This window comes from Episyrphus balteatus, chromosome 2 (genome assembly GCF_945859705.1).
Source record: "Episyrphus balteatus chromosome 2, idEpiBalt1.1, whole genome shotgun sequence".
Lineage (NCBI taxonomy): Eukaryota > Metazoa > Arthropoda > Insecta > Diptera > Syrphidae > Episyrphus > Episyrphus balteatus.
Window position 1 is genome coordinate 30,242,472 of NC_079135.1, and position 20,643 is coordinate 30,263,114.

At 29.7% G+C, this 20,643-nt stretch overlaps 3 protein-coding genes across 9 annotated transcripts in view; 1 reads left to right on the forward strand and 2 right to left on the reverse strand.

Annotated features, from left to right (window-relative positions):
* Window positions 1-4,801, reverse strand: part of LOC129910007 (uncharacterized) — a 32,458-nt gene extending 27,657 nt beyond the window's left edge. For 2 of the 6 annotated variants that reach the window (XM_055987227.1, XM_055987224.1), the window contains exon 1: window positions 4,634-4,801. The gene's annotated coding sequence lies outside the window, so the exon portion shown is untranslated. Of the gene's footprint in view, window positions 1-3,556; window positions 3,795-4,535 lie in introns of those variants that run through there. The other 4 variants (XM_055987226.1, XM_055987225.1, XM_055987229.1 and 1 more) reach the window with 4 other exon arrangements.
* A 5,027-nt stretch (window positions 4,802-9,828) lies between these two features.
* Window positions 9,829-13,338, forward strand: LOC129911923 (LETM1 domain-containing protein 1). Of its 2 annotated transcripts, none has more exons than XM_055989942.1 (4): window positions 9,829-10,037; window positions 10,103-10,507; window positions 12,598-12,886; window positions 12,934-13,338. In XM_055989942.1, the coding sequence occupies exons 1-4, from the start codon at window positions 9,940-9,942 to the stop codon at window positions 13,273-13,275; spliced, it is 1,134 nt and encodes a 377-aa protein (XP_055845917.1). In that variant the 5' UTR covers window positions 9,829-9,939; the 3' UTR covers window positions 13,276-13,338. The 2 variants fall into 2 exon arrangements, with proteins under 2 accessions (XP_055845917.1, XP_055845919.1); XM_055989944.1 differs by having other exon boundaries at window positions 10,106-10,507.
* A 2,728-nt stretch (window positions 13,339-16,066) lies between these two features.
* On the reverse strand, window positions 16,067-17,460 carry LOC129911829 (60S ribosomal protein L14). The gene is made up of 4 exons (XM_055989781.1): window positions 17,402-17,460; window positions 16,939-17,040; window positions 16,537-16,731; window positions 16,067-16,333 (listed from the first exon to the last, which is right to left on the reverse strand). The coding sequence occupies exons 1-4, from the start codon at window positions 17,402-17,404 to the stop codon at window positions 16,139-16,141; spliced, it is 495 nt and encodes a 164-aa protein (XP_055845756.1). The 5' UTR covers window positions 17,405-17,460; the 3' UTR covers window positions 16,067-16,138.
* Window positions 17,461-20,643: the final 3,183 nt, after the last annotated feature.

Here is a 20,643-nt window from a genome sequence, read left to right on the forward strand (position 1 = left end):
CTAACCATTTTCAATTTTTTTGTTTTTTTCAAAAAATTCTTCTTATACTGTATTACTGTATTCTTCGTTTTGTGGTCAAAGACATTTGAAATTTTCTAAATTCTGAACTTAAATTTCGAAAACGCCGCGGAGATACTTTACATTGAATAGTTTCCTCTTCTTAGAGCTTATGAGATGGATTTTAATTATTTAATAAGGCCCAAACTGCCAAAAAATCCACGACTGCAACCGGGAAATGAGCGTTGAATCATTTCCGACCTACATTTTATGTAACACAACAAAAAAAAACTACTTTTATGGAATTTTAATATATAATGTGTCACAGGTCACAGCTCACTTTCGAGATAAAGGGCAATTTTTGCAAAAAGCATCAATACCTTGTTAATACAGTAGTCCCTCGATAATGTGAACTAATTAAAACAAGGCGTTTTCGGATTTTAGAGGGATTCACATTACTGGGACTTTTTTCTATTCTCATTAAACTGATTAAAACAATATTTATAAACAATGAATGTAACACACAATATTTTTTTGAAGCTCAGTTTAAGCATTTTTTGAAAAAAAAAAATTTTTAAATAAAAATACAAGTAATTACGAGTACCTACGCGTACCTACACTAAATTTCAAAACATCAAAAAAAAAAAGTCATCGCATTCTATATTTCTTAATATTTAAGTTGACCAATAATAACAGTTGCCCACTATTCAAAATTATATAAAAATAAATTGCACGACTGGGGTCGCACGTACTTGCTCTTATGCTATAATGTAACTATAATGTTAAAGCTTTTTATTCAAAAAATTTAAAATTTGATATTTTGAAGAAATTTCATAAGTAGTATAAAAAAATTAAATCTGTTTTTATAATTAATTAAACTCCGTTTTAAATTATCTTAAAAAAAAAAAAACAAATATGCCATTTTATTTCTCGTATAAAAAGGTATTTTAAGAAAAAAATTTTCGAAAATTGTAGGAGCCGTTTTTTAAAAAAATAATTTTTTATATATAAAAATTTTTTAACATTTTTCAAAAAAAAAGTTGGTATGCCATTTTGAAGAAATAATTAATTTACACATAAAAACTAAATTTCAAAATTTTTCATTGATCCGTTTTCAAAAAATTGATTTTTCAAAAAAAAATTTTGAAATATTTTTTAAAAAACCAAAAATGCGTTTTTTGAAAAATTTCTAAAATTTTAATATTATCTTTACTTACACACTTTTGTATAAAAATTTTCATTTAAATCGGGTTAATGTTGCACGAGATATTCAGAAACGAAAAAAACCGTTCTATGACAGGTACCGTTAATAACGGTACAAAAAATATTTTTTTTTATTTAAAAAGTTGGCTCTTATGTGTAGTACTACACACAAAAATTTTAATCAAAATCGTTAGAGCCGTTTTTGAAAAAAATTAACTTTTCTATTTCCGTTATATGCAGGTACCGTTAGTTTTGGTCATAAAAAAAAAATTTCAATTTCCCCTCTAGGGAATCACCAAAAACTGCTAACTACCAAGTTTGAAGAAAATCACTTCACTCGTTTAGGCTGCAGCTCCAGATAGAGACAGACACACAGACAGACAGACAGACAGACAGACAGACAGACAGACAGAATTGCCGGACCCACTTTTTTGGCATTCTCCATCATCGTAATGTCATGTAAAATTGTTATCTCGAGTTCGATTTTTTTTTACGAATCCTAAACTTGCCCTATAGTACCTATATCGCAAGTAAAAAATTGGTGCACGAACAAGAAAAACACAAGCATTTAGCATTAGCATTTGACAATTTTTGACAATGAAAATTTTTGGCGATTCACATTTTAGAGAAATTCGCATTATCGGTAATTCACATTATCGAGGGACTACTGTACTTTTTTTATTGAGGACAAAATAACAAAGCTTAATCAAAACCTCAAAAGTTATGAGAGTTTTCAAAATTAAACTTTAAAAATGACGAATAATGTAATTATAATAAAAATTCACGTATAAATCCTCTGTATCAAATTTCGAGTAAATTAGTTAGCTAGATAAGTTTCTGGATCGAAAACCATATACTTGCCCTACATTCCATAGAGCAAAGAAAAATGAAATATGAACCGACAATTTAACTCGCCATATACGGAATCATGATTCCAATCCGAAATAAAGACATAAGTAAAGTATACATATGAACAGACACAAATGTGTAGAATATAGAAAGTGTAAGGATATACTGTTTCATAAACTAAAAAAGCAAACACTATATTCTGTTACGAAAGGAATAGTCAAACACTATATGAATATGAGATGTCCTTGGTATTATATGACGGAACTAAAGTTTCAGATTGAGTTACGTGCTTTGAGTTAAGTGGACTCGGATACAAAGAAAAAAAATATCACCATGCAAATGTAAAAAAAAAACTGCAAACTCATTTCCGTATATTAAATGTTTGGTCCCTTTCTAGTCTACGTGCACCCAAATAAATTAATGGAGTCTCTGTTTGAACTACTAAAAAAAAACCTACACATAAATCCTTCAAATGCTTTGGATTGGAACTGACAAAAAAGAAAATATGAGGTATATATATATTTGGCATTTGCTTGGAATTGGCAGAGCTATAGTATTATTTGAACTAATTTTTTGTTTTCAAACTTAATTTTAACTTGTTTAAAGGCTCTCACTTTAAACAAGTGAAAAAAAAAACTTAATTTTAGATCGAAAACAAAACTTTAAATTTGAAATAATATTGAGCTTTTTTTTCTATTTGTATACGCTTAACCAATATATTTAGCCAATTTTATCGAACTGAAATATTTCTGTTAATTTCATAGTACCATTTGATTTCCCTCGCTGTCCGAATTTGTATAAATAATTCGTTCATTTTTTCCCCCAAAGTAATAATCTCGCTGCGAGTTCATGATATCCATAAACTAATAACTTAAACTGTTTATGATATGAGTGCTCATTATCTTTTATCTCTAACTAAACGTCACAAACATAAACTTAATTAATGTGTTTGCAACTTAAGTAATCCACCCGCACACAAACTTTAATAAAAATCTACCCATATTATACTTATTATTCTTGGAGAAGAACAAAAAAATACCCACAAAGGACATAATCAGATTAACGCTATTACAGTATGAGTGCATGTAGAATTACAAAAAGAACACTTGTTGAAACCGTTTATACACATCACTCTTTACCAATTGCCCTTACTATTACGTGGAGGTTTGATTGCTTAAAATGAAAAAAAGAAAATTATTATCGATTCTCATTCCACCACCCATTTTTGGTAAAAGCACCACCCAAAATGCGATACCTCTTCATTCCTCAACCCTTTTTTCGCACCATCCATAATATACCACATAAATAATACATTTCACATTAGCATGTTCAACATCCTGTCATAAGGCACAAAGTCACACGAAATTGCAGAGTCCTCAAAAGAAAATCCACACCAAGGTGACGACGATGACGATGACGCGAAATGAAACGACACACATCAGTTCACTATGGCGTATGTGAAACCTTAAAAAAATCACCACACATTTATAGATATCTTGCACTATACCTTTTCTATGAGAGTGTCCTTCTTTGTTGTCAGTTTTCACCTCCTTGAAAGTAATTAAAATGACAGTTCGCTTTGGAGTAAACAACAACACATATCCTAGCATCAACAGAGTACCAAAACCAGTACACACAGAGGACTCATATTTTCCTAACTCGACATTTCACTCTAGAGAGAGATGATGATGAGCAAAAATAAATAAAAACAAAAAAAAATAAGGTAAAGTTTTGAGAGCGACAAAAAGTGCTGCTCTTGTCTCTGTGTATCCTTGAAATGTTATGTGTACCCGTAGAAGGTTAGATGAAAGCATCAAACATGTACATGTACACACATTCTAATATGCAGGCAGCATCCAGCCAAAGCCGGGAGGTTGTGCTGCTCTATGATGATGATGAGGTTCTCTATACTCGTATTTGTATTATTTTCTATTTTTTTCAACTTTTTTTTTCAAAATATATCTTCAAGGCAAAAATAAAGCCATCGGGGTCGGTCCAGAACCAGACCCAGACCTAGAAGAGCGAAGCTCTGATGACTCTTTCCATAGTTCTTCTGATTTATATTTGAAATTGTTTTTTTTTTTTTTTTTTTTGTTTTTCTTTGGATGCAAGTATACTTAGCTTATTGTAAAGATTGTAAGATTACACGAGCATCACGAGCAATTATTTCTTTTTTTTTTCCTCCTTTTACTTGCTTTTCTGTTTCTTCGTTTGTATCCTTGCTATATACAATATTATGCATATATATAATTTTTTTTTTTTAATTTTTTTGTTTGCACATAATATCCGAGATGTGTTATTCACTTTTACTTTTGTTTCATAACCTTGTTCATCAGAGAAGGTGGTGTATTAGATACAACAACTATACCACTTACAGACAAACTTACAGAAGAACAACAACAAAAATAGTAAAATAAAAAAAAATTATAGATAAGGATATCTCAAGGATATTTCACTTCAATATAGATTCTTTTCTACAGACACACATTTCCTGGTTGAAAACCCTTATCTCACACAATTTATCTGAGAGATTATCTATATACTTGAAGCACAATTAGGATTTTGGTTAGATAAATTAAATTACATCTATAGGTACATCTTTTTTGCTTTTTTTGCTAAGGATCTCAGATGTGAAAAAGACTGTGACCAAACTTAAAAAGAGCCACTAAGTTGCAAACTTTTTCCAGAGACACGAACATTTTTCAAAACTATAGACAAGGCCGTTTCTATCCGATATGTTTAGCGCACGGTGCCTGAGAACAAACTGAGTGTTAATGCGGGTGGGAGACTTTTTCACTGAGGTGTTTCACAGTTTTCAGTATAGCTTTTGCTCCATGATTTTTGAGTTCTGCGCGGAGTGGCCAAAAAGCAGAGATATCCAGAGAGTCGATTTATAAAGGCATGGTATTGGTATAGGTACTATGTAAACGTTTGAGTTTTTGTACCTACTTCCGCGAATGCAAAAAGTTTTGTTTTTGTTTTTTTTTTTTATTTTTTTTTTTTGTTTTTGTGTATTTGTAAGATAGAATGCAGTTTTTGTTTTGATAAACAACATTGACCATCAAATTAAAATGAAAGGATACCTTAGTACGGCGAGTAGGTATAATCTGCTGCCATGTAGATGAGAGAAAGGCAGCATATAGCTTTTTTGTAACAAATATTTCAAACTAACAAAAATATCTAAGGGAATATAGCTTGGGGTGTCTTAGAATAGAAAATATGCAAGTGGAATAGAAATAAGCAACAACAAAATGAAATAAGGAATTTCTTCTTAACATGACAGATCTACTTTTACTTTTTACATTGAAACTTTTTTTTTTAATTTAAAAAATACAATGTGTCCAAGGGTACAGATGAATTAAGAGGTAAATTTTGTTTGTAGATACATTTGGGTCCATATCATCTGGTTCATATGTGTTCGTGTGTAATAAAAAAGGAATGTATATTTTTTTATGAATGAATAACAATATAGAAAGATTTTAACTTTCGAGATTGATGTGAAAGGATTATGATTTTAAATGAGATTCTTTCTTAATACAAAAAAAAGAAAGATTGTAAAGTGTATGAGTTTAATTTTTTGCTGTAGGTGTGTTTGTATATTAAGTTGTTCCTAATAATATTATTTTCTTACATATGCAAAAAAGAAAAAATACCTTTCAATATCAAGAGACCGAAAATCTTGGTGATGAAAATCTCAATATCCTAAGTACTTATTACCTACTGAAAAATGTTTGTATTGAGAATTCAAAAACAGAACTTGAAAGTTCCAATATTCTAGTTTTCAGATCTTTTATTTAAACAAAATTAAGAACCACCATTATACAATGAAAACTTTTTTTCATAGCAGAAAAATAGGAAAAAATTATGATTTTTTTCCTGTGAAAAAATCGTTTGTTTAAAACCGTTGTTTGTCTGCCCAAAACTATCCCAAGATAGCGTTTTTATTTTTCGCTATCCTAACCTTAGTTTACAAATTATAGAAGCATTATTTTTTGTTCACCTACAAAAAAAAGTACGTATACACCACAGTGACCTTTGTTTAAATTTATAATTTAGAAAAAGTAAATACACTGGTGTGGGCACTGCGCCTCAAATGTTATTTATTTGAATTAGAGTTCTTACTTGATTGAACTCAGCAGGTACTCATAGTTCAGTAAAATTTTGCTAGTAAGAAAACAACAAATAATTGCTTAGCTTAAATAAAAGTAGGTACCGGTACCTATTCGTTTGTTGTTGTTCACAGTACAAAAACAGGGCTATTGTTGTTGTTTTATTTTTTCTATCAATAATTTAGGTGGGTAATGTTTCACTATTAGGGTCAGTGCAAAAAAAATAATAGAGCAACAAAATCTAAGTTGTCGCACCTTATAAGCAACAAAATAGTTAGAAAATATAAACCTAGTTTGAATTCGCTAAGTTCATATAAACTTAGCGAAACACTCGAAAAAACAAAAACTATCGGAGCAACAAAATCTTAATTGACGTTACTATGCAGCAACAAAATAACAACAATATATAAACTTATTTTGGATTCGATAACTACGGGAGCAGAAAAATCAAAATTGCCGTGACTAATTAGCCTAGTTTGAATTCGCTAAGTTGATATAAACTTAGCGAAACACTCGAAAAAACAAAAACTATCGGAGCAACAAAATCTTAATTGACGTTACTATGCAGCAACAAAATAACAACAATGTATAAACTTATTTTGGATTCGATAACTACGGGAGCAGAAAAATCAAAATTGCCGTGACTAATTAGCAAAAATAGAATTAGTTTTATACCATTACATTTTTTCAGATACATAGTGTGCTTATAAATATGGGGCGTTCAGAATAATAAGGTCAAAAACCTGTACTTTTTGGATCTTTTCTATTCTTTTCTGTGCGGATCAGACTCATCAAACAGACCTATTGAACACATTTTTGTACTTACTAAACAAGTCTTTAGGTGTGTTTTTTTGTTTATCTATATAGATTTTGTGCAAAAAAACGACACCGAAATATTTGAAATCAAAACAATTTACGTGTTAAAAACCACAAAAACTTTATTCTGTATAGATTTTTGAAAAATCCAGATATTATCCATATTTTACTTTTTCCCGATGAAAACAGTAGTACCAAGGTACTTTATTTGTTGTGTTATATGTATTTTATACAGAAATATCTAAAGCGGAGAAAATGGGGTTTGAAAAAAGCTCTCATAGAAAAAAAAAAAATCAAAAATTTGTTTGACATTGTTGCATTGAAATTTTAATATTTCTAAATATACGCAACGCACTTTTCAGATAAAAGTCTTAAATGGATCCTGATAAGATTGTTGAATAAATATACACATAAAATTACCAAAGTTATTTCGAAAAATTAGAAATAAAAATAAAAAGTTTTTACTTTAGATTTTTAAAAAATCGAAAAAAATCAATATGGCTACCTTCAAACGCTTATAACACAAGAACGACGAAACTAATGTTAATGGTCTTGGTCTTAAAATGTAGCTAAGAATTATTTTTGGTTTTTTGTGAAAAAAAAAATTAATCCATCATGGATGTAATGGCCATACCACTACGGAAAAAAAAACATGAGCACGGCACATTTTTGACAGACAGCTGCCAAAGTGTATGTACAGTGATGCCAAACATTTGGACGGATTTCAAAAATCCCGATGTCGTGATTTTGCACAAAATCTATATTGATAAACAAAAAAACACACTTTGTATTCTTTTTTTTTCAAGTTTTAATTTTTGTTTTCAAAATTAACCTTTTTTCCACATAAAGTCAGAAATATTCGATTGGCTTCCGTGTTTGATATATTACCGTTATAAAATGCAATAAAACGTCTAAAAAGCACCTTTATATTTTTTCACGATTTTTCTTAAGGCCTAGTATACGCAGATCGAGCTAAATTTTTGCTCCCATATAAATTATCGAAAAACAAATTAACCAATTTTTTGATTATTTGTATGGGATACTTTTTTCTGAAGAGTTCACGTTAAATATAACAAACAAAGCTGCGTTTTTTTTATTAAAATTTAGTTTCAAATTTTTTTATTAAAAAAAGCCTAGTACGCTATTGATGCGAAACGAAATTTTCCATACAAAATTTCGTTAACGAAATCTTGAACGAAATTAATTTTTTTTTGTTTTTGCTTTAAACCTTATTTTCGGACGTTTTTTCTTGAATTTTTTGATTTATATTTCTACTATTTTTACTTTGCCATAATACCTGATGGTATTTTTTCATTAACATGTCCGCTGTTAACTTTGGAAACTTCAAAATTTTTCGTTTCGCTTCAGCAGCGTACTAGGAAAAATTTTAAAGTCTCCAAAGTCAAAAGCGAACACATTACAGAAAAAACACAATCGAGTATTATAGCAATGTAAAAATAATGAAAATACAAATAAAAAAATTCAAGAAAAAACATCAGAAAATAAGTTATAAAGCAAAAACACAACAAAATTAATTTCGTTCAAGATTTCATTAACGATTTTGGGTGGGAATTTTCGTTTCACTTCAGCTGCGTACTAGGCTTTAACGGCAAAAATATAAATAAAAGTATCGAAATTTCCCTTTTTAACCGACTTCCAAAAAGGATTACCTACTGTATTTTTTTTATGTTTGTTACCCCAAAAAATGTTTTACTTTCAAGTTTGTTTTAAGATGCTTTATCAAAAATAAAGTGTCCTTTATCCTTGTAGTGAAATAATTCTGCATTAATTAAAGTTTGTGAAATACACAGTTAAATGTTTTCAAAATTTTAAATTTTTAAATTTTTTTGTAACGGCCATATTATTCACTAGTTTAAAAAATATCTGGATGTAAAGAAATTGAAATATCAAAAATAAATCCAAATTCATGATATTCACTATCACAAAGAGAAAAAAATAGTATTTTTTAACTATTTTTTAATTTTTTTTTTTTTCATAGTTAAAATCGGGATAACTATTTTGGATTTGGATTTATTTTTGACATTTGACAATTTTACATCCAGATGTATTTTTTAAACTAGTGAATAATATGGCCGTAAATGTTGACTACTCGCTTTTCTCCACAGCTATAAGTCGAGATTATTCTCAATTAATACTAGGTATTTATTTTAACTACCTTTGGCTCTTTAATCCTTAACATGTTGAATTATACCAGCAAAAATTTGGACTTTTGAACAAAATTCCTGTGCAAATATGACAAATTCTGTTTGTTTTGGAAAATAATATCCGAATGTGAATTCCGATAAAATAAAAATAAATACTCAATATTCAACATTCTGTTTACAACTTAAGACTGGAAGTAATATTGGAATTTCCGATTTTCCATTACCCCGTTTGTATGGCGATTTGAATCCGAATTGAATCAGGATTTAGGTCTATATATACCTGAATCGAATTGAATCCGGATTTGTCGATCCGATCCGACTCGGGGAGCTGAATCGAATCGAAAATATGCATATATACCAAACGAATTGAATACTCGAGATATAATTTATGGTGGAAATTGTGTGTGATTGTCCTCTTATTTGCAAATTTTACTGTATGTATGTATTATGATATCTAGTTTTACTTGCACTTTGTTTTTGGTTAGATTTTTCTATTTTACTGCAAATATATTTAAAAGAAAAATTGTGCTTTCGATTCTATTTCAATTCGATTCCTCGATCTGGTACTTCCATATACCTGGATCGAAATTTCGATTCAGTTTCAATTCGATCTTTAAATCGGTCATACAAACGGGGTAATGTACCCATGACAATCCACTCCGAATTTCCAAACACATGTTTTTGACACTTGTGTTGACAGCCGCTTATGGTAGTTTTTTTTTTGGTGGAAGAAGAAAAAATAAAAAGTGAAATTTGTTGATCGAAAAAATAAAAATTCATGGGTCTTAAGCTTGCGTAATATGGCTTTAGCTTTAAGAATCGCACGTCTAACGTGCGGTTCCGAAATTCGATTCACCCCGATTCCCTCATCAATTAAACTTGTTCGCCATTGTTCCAGGTAAAATTTGATATTTGAAAAAATGATCGATCCACTTTAACAACAAATTAATCACTTCTTATCAGCAGCAACAATAAGCCATCAACACCGCCACCACCATCCCCACCAGCACCACAAAACCCTAAACCCAAATCCATAACACGAGAATCCGTTCGTAAAAATGTCAAAGGTTACATGTTCAGTCGACTCTTCGACTATGTCAAAAACTATGACAAAGTTCTGGAAAAGAACTTTCCATCTGCCGTAAGTGTGTATCGCATATTTTTTGATGGCATGAAGGAGTTCTTTTTGGACATGAAAAGATATCTTAAAATATCGCGAATTGCCAATGACTCCCCGAATGGACCCAAAGCACTCAATCGAAAGGAGTTGGAATTGTATATGCAAATGCCGAGAGACATGATCAAAGTGGCACCTGCAATTGTTCTGTCTTCACTGCCAATGATTGGCTATGTCGCCTTTCCTCTTGCGTAAGTAAATTCTTAAATCAATGCTATTTCAAATAATTTGATGTCAGTAGCTACAGACCTATCAGCCTTCTTAGCTGCCTTAGTAATAATATAATATAAGTTGTATAAGTACATTAATTATGCAAATCGCATTGAAAGTAATCTCTTACAGTTGTTAAGAAAAATACCTAATACAAGAAAAATTTAACTACCACTTAACCGAATATAATATCTTACCTGACTTCTAATTCGAGTTCAAGCGTTACCACAACACAAACCAAATGGAAAAGATTCAAAAACATGTCAAGGAAATATTTTTGTCAAAGGAATCGACAGGTTCTATTTTCCTCATGACCCAGATCAGATTGTTTTTATACAACAAAAGTAGGATTTTGTTTTGTTATTGTAATCTGATCTGATCTGGATCATAGGGAAAATAAAACACGGCTACTGTACTAAGGTTAGATATTGCTAAAACTTTTGATACAGTTTGGCACAAAGCTTTTTAGTTAAAGTAAAAAACGCTAGATCTTTTGTCCAGAATATTGAATTCGGTGTGCCCGAAGGTTCTGTACTTGGTACCATCCTTTTCAATATCATCGTTTCTAACTTGCCTTTTCTTGGTGAGGACGTCAAAATAGCTATGTTTGCCGACGATATGGCTATTTTCTCTTCTGGTGTAACATACATAGATCTCCACCAAAAATTGCAATCTTCTCTTATTCAATTATAAAATAATTTTTTTCAAATGGAAAATTAAAGTTAACACTGATAAAACGCAAGCTATTTAGTTCACCCGACGCCCGCCGTAACACGTAAAGCTTATTTTTTACTAGTAAATGTTTAACTTCAGCTGGGTTCTGTTCTGCCCATAATCTCGTAAAGGCCCTAACTACATTTTTTCTTACTTCTGAGTTATAGAGGGAAACAGTAAATCTAATATCCAGAGATCAGAAATAACAGTCAACCTTTAGTTTCAATTGGTTTCTCTCTGAGAGTTACCACATTATTTTAAATAGTTTCGGTAAAGGTTTGAGATTTATTTTTTATTTCTTAAAATATCTCTCAAGGGTTGAGATTTTTACCAAAAAAATAAATGGAAAAGGTCAACATTTAACCGTTTGCGCTGAAAATAAATCAAAAATTTTCAATTCAAAGGAAAATGTCGAATATGTCAAGAATGTCTTTATTATGCAAAAATAAATATGAAAAGGATGTTTTTTCTTAGTTTATGTATTAAGTTCAATTAATAATAGGCTCTCAAAGTTCTTTAGACCCAAGGTTATATCTCTTTTCGTTTGAAATAAAATGTAAAGACGAAAATGTCTTTTCCACTGTGATTCGAGTCCCTGGGACGACAAGCACAACCAATGCAATTTCAAAAATTATCAGGATACCGATGTTGTAAATGATACATTTGCAGATGAGATTTATTTTTTTTCTCTCAGCGATAAATCTCACTGGTTGATCGAAACATAAAAAAATACAAAGTAAAGGTTTCTCTCTGACCTTGACCAAAATTTTTCTTTTTTTTAAATAAAGGTTATTTTATGACCTTTACAGAATTATTGGCAGTTTTAATATTGATTGGTCCGAGCATTACAGATATCTCGGCATTTGTGGCCATTATTGATGAAATACATATATGCATTAGGTTGGTCGTTATTTTAAAAAAGTTGAAGTTTCTTTGCTCCCAACGGCTTATATTGTTGGAAATAGTTTTAAATCGCAATAAGGCTGAATATCAACTTTCTGGACACTCTCATAAATATTTAAAAACTAAAATTTTATGAAAACTGTAACTTATCTGATAATGCACTAATAATTCAACTTTAAAATTCATAACAATATAGGTTATATAATCCGAAAACAGATCAACTAAAATGTTTTGATATGGGAGTGTTGCAATATTAGGTTTAAGATTTGTATAAGGGTTTTTGTTTGTAGATTTCCCTTAATTAAAATGTTGTTTATCATAAAGAATAATATATTTGTTATACATATTATACAGGTTATAGTTGTAAAGGAATTGTTTGCGTCCTAAAACTCTTAAAAAAATAATATTTCTGATTACTGCTACTAAATAAATATAACTTTTACTATCATCTCAGTTACATGTACCCGCGGACATTTTTGAGTTCCCATTTTTGGACTCTCCAACAAAAGTCTGAATTCCAACAGCTATCACTCTCTGAAAGATTGAGTAACAATCGCGCTGTATTCCGATGCCTTCAGGCACATTTGAAAAGCGCCAAGAAGAGTGAACAATATAAAGAAATACAAACCATTTTGGGACTATTGGGAAGTGGAATGCATCCAACAGTGGAACAGCTTTTGGAAGCCAAAGAAGTCTTTGCCAACCCACCCTACCATTACAATTCACTCAGCTCTAAACATATCGTAAGTATTGTCACCCTTAATTTGTTATTTTAACGAGTCTGTTCTAGAAATTGCTTGCATTGATGTACGGATTGCCCGGTGGATTATTTAGACGACATCGCATGGCTGAACTTGCTTTTATTATACACTTTATGGATCTGGCAATTATTCGAGAAGGTGGTGTCCACAACATGCCACAGGAATCTATCCGTTATGCATGTTTGATAAGGGGTTTGAATCCAAGTAACCTAAGTAACGAAGAGATGATTGAATGGCTAAGAAAATGGGTCAAGGTGTCGATGGCGTTGAAAGAAGAACACATGAGTTTGTTCTTGCATCTGCCACTTTTCTTGGGCTACAATCATCCTAATAATTGGCAATTAATTTATGGAAAGCAAAAAATGACGTAGGTAAATGTTGTTGTTATAAACGTAGTTGATTATGATAAATTAAAACTAAAGTTGAAACACAAATTGAAAGTGTTTGTATTGTATTTATAAAAAACTTCTGAATTTGAACAATTTTTTTGTTTCAAATACAATAGTTTGCTAAAATCGCCTATTCGAATTTCAGGTTTTTTTTGCAGAAAAAGAGATATACAAAATGTCAGCTAAAATTTAGCTCGATCTGCGTACTAGGCTTTATGTTATATTTTTAATTTAATTTTATAAGTTTCAGTAAAAGCTTTCAAAAAACGTAAGATTTTCTTGTTAAAAGTACAAAAACAATTCTTAGAATGGTTTTAAACTCCAATCCAAGCATGCAGTTTAGTGACAAATAGTTTTAAAAATTATTGGTATGGTTTTTTAAATGTTTTTATGTATACAAATTTTAAAAATAAAAAAATTGGTATGCCATTTAAAAATAAATATTAATCGACATATAAAAAACAAAATTTCATTGCTTTATTATTGAATTTTCAAAAAAAAAAATAATTTTTTTTTAATTTTCCTTAGCTACGTAAAAAAAATTAAAAAAATCGCTTGTATTCGATTTTTGCGATTCCAAAATTATGGTAAAATATTATAATATTATATTATAATAATAATATTATAGAAAAGTGGAATTTCATTTATTTTACTGTTTTTCATTCTGAGGTGGCACCATAATTGCCGCCCCGGGTGCCACCCATGCAACGCTACGCCACTGTTGAGCCCTCAAGAACTATTTTGAAATTTTGATCTTATTAGGGCTCTGTTATAGCTATCAGCAAAATCCATCAGTAAAAATTTTGTTTAGCTATTTTGAATACTTTAAGCTTTTATTTTGAGCAAAATATTGATGAAATAAGTTGGGAGCTTATTTTTTCAAAAAGATGCAATGCATTTGGTGTTAAATATTATTCACAAATCCATTTTATAAATTTTACTGTTCAGTAAAATGAAATTTCATGAGTAAAATTTATAAAATAAATTTGTTACTAAAATATAACACCAAATGCATTGCTTCTTTTTCCAAAAGTTAATGAAAATGTGTTAATTTATTTCATCAATATTTAGAATCTTAAAGTATGTATTCAAAATAGCAAAACAGGCAAATGAGATAAGTTTCCACCCAAATTTGAAATCGTATCATGAAATGAGATAGGAAATTATGTGACATAATACAAAATTAAGTATTGGGTGCGTTCGTAGATAATTATTTTATAAAAATAATTAAATTATTTCATAATTTAAAAAAAAATGTGATTCTTTTTATTGATAAGCTGTATCTCAGTGAAAAATGATCGAATAATGAAAAAACAAAAGGCATGTGAAAGTTATATTCTTCTACGATTTTAGTACCAAATATTCAATAACCTTATCGCCAAAACGAAAATATTTGTTTTTATTATGCTTCATAAAAAAGTAAAAAAAAAATATTTCTGATAAAATAAATATTAGGTATTTAAAAAAAAAGTACTAAGCTTCCAATTTCTATTTTTTATAGACTGCAATATCAGTGGTCAAACCAGAAACCATATTTATGACTTAAATATATTATATTAGCGGTCAATATAATAGTTGAAATAGCTAATGTACATATAGTCAATTAGCCAAATCGTAAGAAATTCGAAGAACATTTAAAAAAAAGTATTTAATACACGCATATTCCATTGAATTTATTGTTCAATGTGGAAAAAGGCTTTGAATGAACAACAATTTTTGTGTGTTTTTTATTCGCAATAAATATTTTTCAATGCAAAATATTTTTGGTTAAATGAATATTGTTTTTTTTTTCCAATGCAAATATTTTTCACATGAAATAAATTCAAATTTCTTTTACCTAAATAAATGTATTATAATAAATAAATATTTTAGTTTTTAATTAATTTTATTAAAAGTTTTCATGAGAAGGAATAATTAATGAAATAATGTTTCTTTAAATTTTTTTCTTTGAAGTTTTCATTCAAAATCGAGCTGATTGTAACTATTGAGCTATAACTCCATTTGAAATACAGTTTATAGAAAATCACAAAACAAAAATCACTGTTCATGGGCTAGTGTATTTTTGTTAGAGTGGTGAAAATTTGTAGGAAGAAATTCCGAAGGAGATTCAAGATCGCACAATAGACTCTAAGGGAAACATAACTTCGCTAGATTTGCAATAGGGTCTATTGTACTTCTTTTTTAACAGCAAAACTAAACAGAACCACGCAAAGATGGAAATAAATTAAAATCAAAACGATTCTATCGAAAACACTCATCAAAATGAAACTAGTTTTTAAAAAACCGATTTCTTAACACGAAATTGTAATTTGATGATGACTGAATAGGCGTATAATTTTTTTTTTTTATATAAACAAAAAAAATATATTCATTCATTTACAAATAATACATTCATACACAAATTTAGGCATGTCCTTATTGAAATGATGTGTCCTTGAAACACTTATTGTTTAACCATGTTTTAACATTAAGGTAGAGGGTGCCAGCAATTAAATCGCTGGCACCACCAAGGAAGCGTTACCTACATTCGATTAAACCAAATTAGATGCTTCCGATCGACTGAATTAGATCAAGTTACGTGCTGGTGCCCAGAGCCCAAACAAAAGCATACAACGATGAACTCATTTTTCCAATATTGGAAAATAACTAATTCAGTCATTTGTATTATTTGTAAATTGCAATCCACATCAATTGATGACCAAATAAAGCAGAACCAAAAGTCAGTCAAATTTTGTTTAGCATAGTTCTATATGATGTTAATGAAAACAAACAGTTTGATGTTTTTTTGTTAAATTTATTTTAAAGGCTTTATTAAAAAAATCGGGTTTGACTAAAAGTAAAGTTTTTACTTCTTGCCTCCAGCCTTCTTTTCTGCCTTCAACTTGAGAATCCTCTCGCGTCTGTCCTTCTTCAACACACGGGTGGTTCCGTCGCTCTTTGTCCTCTTCTTGAGGGCATTGAAGGCAACCGTCAGAAGCTTGTTCCTTTGGCGCTTAGCATACCTCAGCTTGAAGCGATCAAAATCATTTAATCGGGTACGCTATAAAAATAAAGAAAAAAACAAATAAATTAATAAAAATAATAATACAAGAACTAAACAAATAAGGAAAGTATTTGTTATTTTGTATATCAGAATAGAGGGTTAGCTTCATTTATGTATCAGCCGGCATTTCCTATCAAGAAACGTATTCATCACAGAAATCTAAAAAAGAATAGCCTTTAATCTAAAGGAAGAATATTTACCTTGCAAATGTTTTGTGATTTGATTGACCAGGCAGTTGTCTTCCATTTGGCCTTCAAGTCATTGTCAACCCAAGCTTTGCGCACAATCCTGGTTGGGGCTGTGAATGGGAACTTGATGCGGTATTTGGTCAAGTGCAGATTGTTAAGCCTGTATTCTTGACGTGGTACACCAGTCAATGGACCATCAATAAGTACCTGTTAAATAGAAATGAGAATTAACAAAAAGAACTTCAAGGAAAACGACCTTGAATCGGAATTGACACAAGTAAACATTCAGAAAGATTTATTAGCTTCATGTATGTATCAGTCGGCAATTCCTATCAAGAAAAACGTATTCATCACAGAGATGTTACTTATTCTTTGCACATTATTAGCTAGTTGCTATAAATAAAAGATTCTTACCCTATTTTGGTCGATAACATCGACAATAGTGATGAGGCGTCCCTTCAAGGGACCCGCTGAGCACTTGGCAATTCGGCCTGTCTGTACGAATCTTTGGAAAGGCTATACAAAAGAAAATATACTGCTATTAAATAAAATATTCAATTTTAAATGCAATTCAAGTAGAAAATTCATCTCAAAAAAGTAGAAAATCTGTATTAAAAAAATTTCAAACACTACACGCGGAAACTCAGTACATACACGATAAAATGTCAAACTCTGCACATGGTTGATTGATTTTTTGTCAATTATCCATCAAGAATTTTAACTTTATTTAAATTAAATATTCATATGGCAACATAACTTTAGTTATTTGTATGAAATTTATAATAAAATATTTTAGATTTTTTAACCTTTTAATTGAATTTTCAACTTTATTTGATGATATTTTCTGTAGGAGGAAAAAATTATAACTTTTCCTTACCATGGCTTACCGGAAAGAAAGAATTGTGGCAGTATGAGTGACAGATAATGGTGGGAAAGATGGCGCAGACTGCTTGAAATTGGGACAATGTGGAGGATATGAGCAGTGTTCGAGAATGTATTTTAGGAAGAGTTTGGAAAATGGTAATTATTGCAGTTTATTACAATTAATGGTGAGATTACATTAACTTCATTTTCCTAAAAAGTACAGAAGTGAAAATTTTCAATCTTATTTTTTGATAGTTTTTTTGGGATAGAGAACTTAAATAAATTATGCAAAAATCTTATATTTTGGTTTAATAAATAATTTGTATGTTCGTCTTCACAAAAAGTCTCAGCTAGGAGAGAGAACAAATATTTTAACTTTTGTACTTTTTTGCAAAAAGTGGCCAATGTAGATTAAAGCCTTAACTACATTGGCTCAAAAAGTGAAAAAGTACAAAAGTGAAAATTTTCAAACGCATTTTTGTATTGTTTTTCGGGCTGGGAAATAAAAAAAAATGATGCAGAAAACTTATTTTTTCGTCCAAAAAACATTTTGTTTACTCTTTTTTACAACAAAAATGCGCTTGCGAGAAAAAAATTTTCACTTTTGTACTTTTTCAAAAAGTGGTGAATGTATTTAAGCCTTAATCCGTGACTCAGAAACTTTTATCTTCTGAAATCGGTGGCAAAGCTGAGGTTTAGCACTAAAGGTCAATATTTGTTAAAATAGCATATTTTTAAATGTTGTTTAACTTTAGACATCTCTTTAAATTTCAAAGTCTTTTTTATTGCCCAAGTAAAGACATAACTACAACGAGCACTTTTTGCAAAAAGTCAAAAAGTGAAAATTTTCAAATTCATTTTGTGAGAGTTTTACCGATTTCAAAATGAAAAACAATAGGTGTGTTTTTTTGTTTATCTATATAGATTTTGTGCAAAAAAACGACATCGAGATTTTTGAAATCAAAACAATTTACGTGTTAAAAACAACAAAAACTTTATCTGTAAAGATTTTTGAAAAATCCAGATTATAGGTGTGTTTTTTTGTTTATCTATATAGATTTTGTGCAAAAAAACGACATCGAGATTTTTGAAATCAAAACAATTTACGTGTTAAAAACAACAAAAACTTTATCTGTATAGATTTTTGAAAAATCCAGATAATTATCCAGATTTTACTTTCTCTCGATAAAAACAGTAGTGCCAAGGTAGTTTAATTGTTGTGTTCATACAGACTATTACATGAAGCCTCAAGAGGCTTGACTCTTTTTTCGAATTTTCTTTTGATAATCATTCTGTGAGGCGCGTACTATTACACGACGCCTCTTGAGTCAAAGACTCAAATTTGACATTTCTCTTTTAATTTAAGTATTGTTGTTGTTGTATTCCACCAAGAAGCAAAAAGAAATGAAAGGGAATGTTGAAAAAAGAAAGAGTGGAAAAAGAAACGTCAAAAAAGAGTCTCAGAATTTTGGCCCACGACTCTCCGGTCGGATAATTTTTTGTTTTATCTTCTTTCTCTTTTGCACTCATTAGTTTTGAAAAGAGGCGCGCCTCTTGAGGCTTCATGTAATAGCTGACATACAGATCATTTTAGGTTTTTTGTGAAAAAAATTTTTTTTGAATCCAACATGGATGCCATGGCCATATGAAAATTTTGGTTTGCATCCAACATGGATGTAATGGCCTTTCCACTTCGGAGTTAAAATTAAAAAAAAAAAACAAAATCAACATTTTTGACAGACAGCTGCCAAAGTATACGTACAGTGGTGCCAAATGTTTGCATGGATTTCAAAAATCTCGATGTCGTTTTTTTGCACAAAATCTATATAGATAAACAAAAAAACACAGCTAATTATCCAGATTTTACTTTCTCTCGATAAAAACAGTAGTGCCAAGGTAGTTTAATTGTTGTGTTCATACAGAAATATCTGAAAATATTAACAAAAAAAAAAAAGCGGAGAAAACGAGGTTTGAAAAAAACTCTCATAGAAAAAAATAATCAAAAATTTGTTTGACATGGTTGAATTGAAATGTTAATAGGTGTGTTTTTTTGTTTATCTATATAGATTTTGTGCAAAAAAACGACATCGAGATTTTTGAAATCAAAACAATTTACGTGTTAAAAACAACAAAAACTTTATCTGTATAGATTTTTGAAAAATCCAGATAATTATCCAGATTTTACTTTCTCTCGATAAAAAAACAGTATTGCCAAGGTAGGTTTATTGTTGTGTTCATACAAAAATATCTGAAAATATTAACAAAAAAAAAAAGCGGAGAAAACGAGGTTTGAAAAAAACTCTCATAGAAAAAAATAATCAAAAATTTGTTTGACATGGTTCCATTGAAATGTTAATATCTCGAGATATACGCAATGCACTTTTCAGATAAAAGTCTTAAATGGATCCTGATAAGATTGTTCAACAGATATGTATATAAAATTACCAAAGTTTTTTCGAAAAATTAAAAAAAAAAATAAAAAAGTTTCCACATTTGATTTTTAAAAAATCGAAAAAAAATTCAATATGGCTACCTTCAAACGCTTATAATACAAGAACGACGCAACTAATGTTAAGGGGGGGTTTCCATAGCATTTTAATGGAAGACGGTTGACTAATTGTTGTATAACTTTTGCAGTTTATAAGATAATCTTATGAAACGTACTTTTTTGAAAAGGTAATAAACGTACAAATATTTTTGCATCATTTAAATTTTAGAAACATTTCTTGTGCGATTTTTATAAGGGTCGAAAATGATTTTTTTCCTGCAAATTTAGATTGAATCAGAATTTTGGGTGGGGCACCGTTGTTTATAAACTTTTTATTTATTTTTTTTTTGTTTTATAATGATCAAATGTGTTTTCATGCAGTACGCGAAACAGATTTTTTTTTTTTTTTTTTTTTATTAGAAAAAAAGCTTCGTTAATTTGTTGTAATTTCATGTTTTTTTACTCACTCTTCTTAGAATAACTTTACCGTTTATTAGTGTTTTTAGATGAAACAAAAAGAAAACAATAAAGGGAAATTAGGAGAATCCAATAAAATTTCTAAAATTTAATTTGAAGTTAGTTTGAACGGTTAATTTGAAGGAAAGGTGTCAAAATGCACTTTTTTAGCATTTTGGTCGTGGGGCAAAGCGTGATTATTTTTTAAAATGTTTTTGTATTTTTTAATGAGAAGTTAATAAAGTTGTTCATGCAACCCGTTTGCCAAAAAAAAATATTTTTTTTATTTACACACTAAAAATTTGATTTTA

Bases quoted from the DNA above. Each gene is read 5' to 3' on its own strand.
- LOC129911923 (XM_055989942.1), top strand. From the start codon at position 9,940: ATGGCTTTAGCTTTAAGAATCGCACGTCTAACGTGCGGTTCCGAAATT. The intron at 10,508-12,597 runs GTAAGTAAATTC...CTATCATCTCAG, and splicing joins TATGTCGCCTTTCCTCTTGC to TTACATGTACCCGCGGACAT. The intron at 12,887-12,933 runs GTAAGTATTGTC...AGTCTGTTCTAG, and splicing joins CACTCAGCTCTAAACATATC to AAATTGCTTGCATTGATGTA.
- LOC129911829 (XM_055989781.1), bottom strand. The intron at 16,732-16,938 runs GTAAGAATCTTT...TCTATTTAACAG, and splicing joins ATGTTATCGACCAAAATAGG to GTACTTATTGATGGTCCATT. The intron at 16,334-16,536 runs GTAAATATTCTT...TTATTTTTATAG, and splicing joins AATCACAAAACATTTGCAAG to CGTACCCGATTAAATGATTT.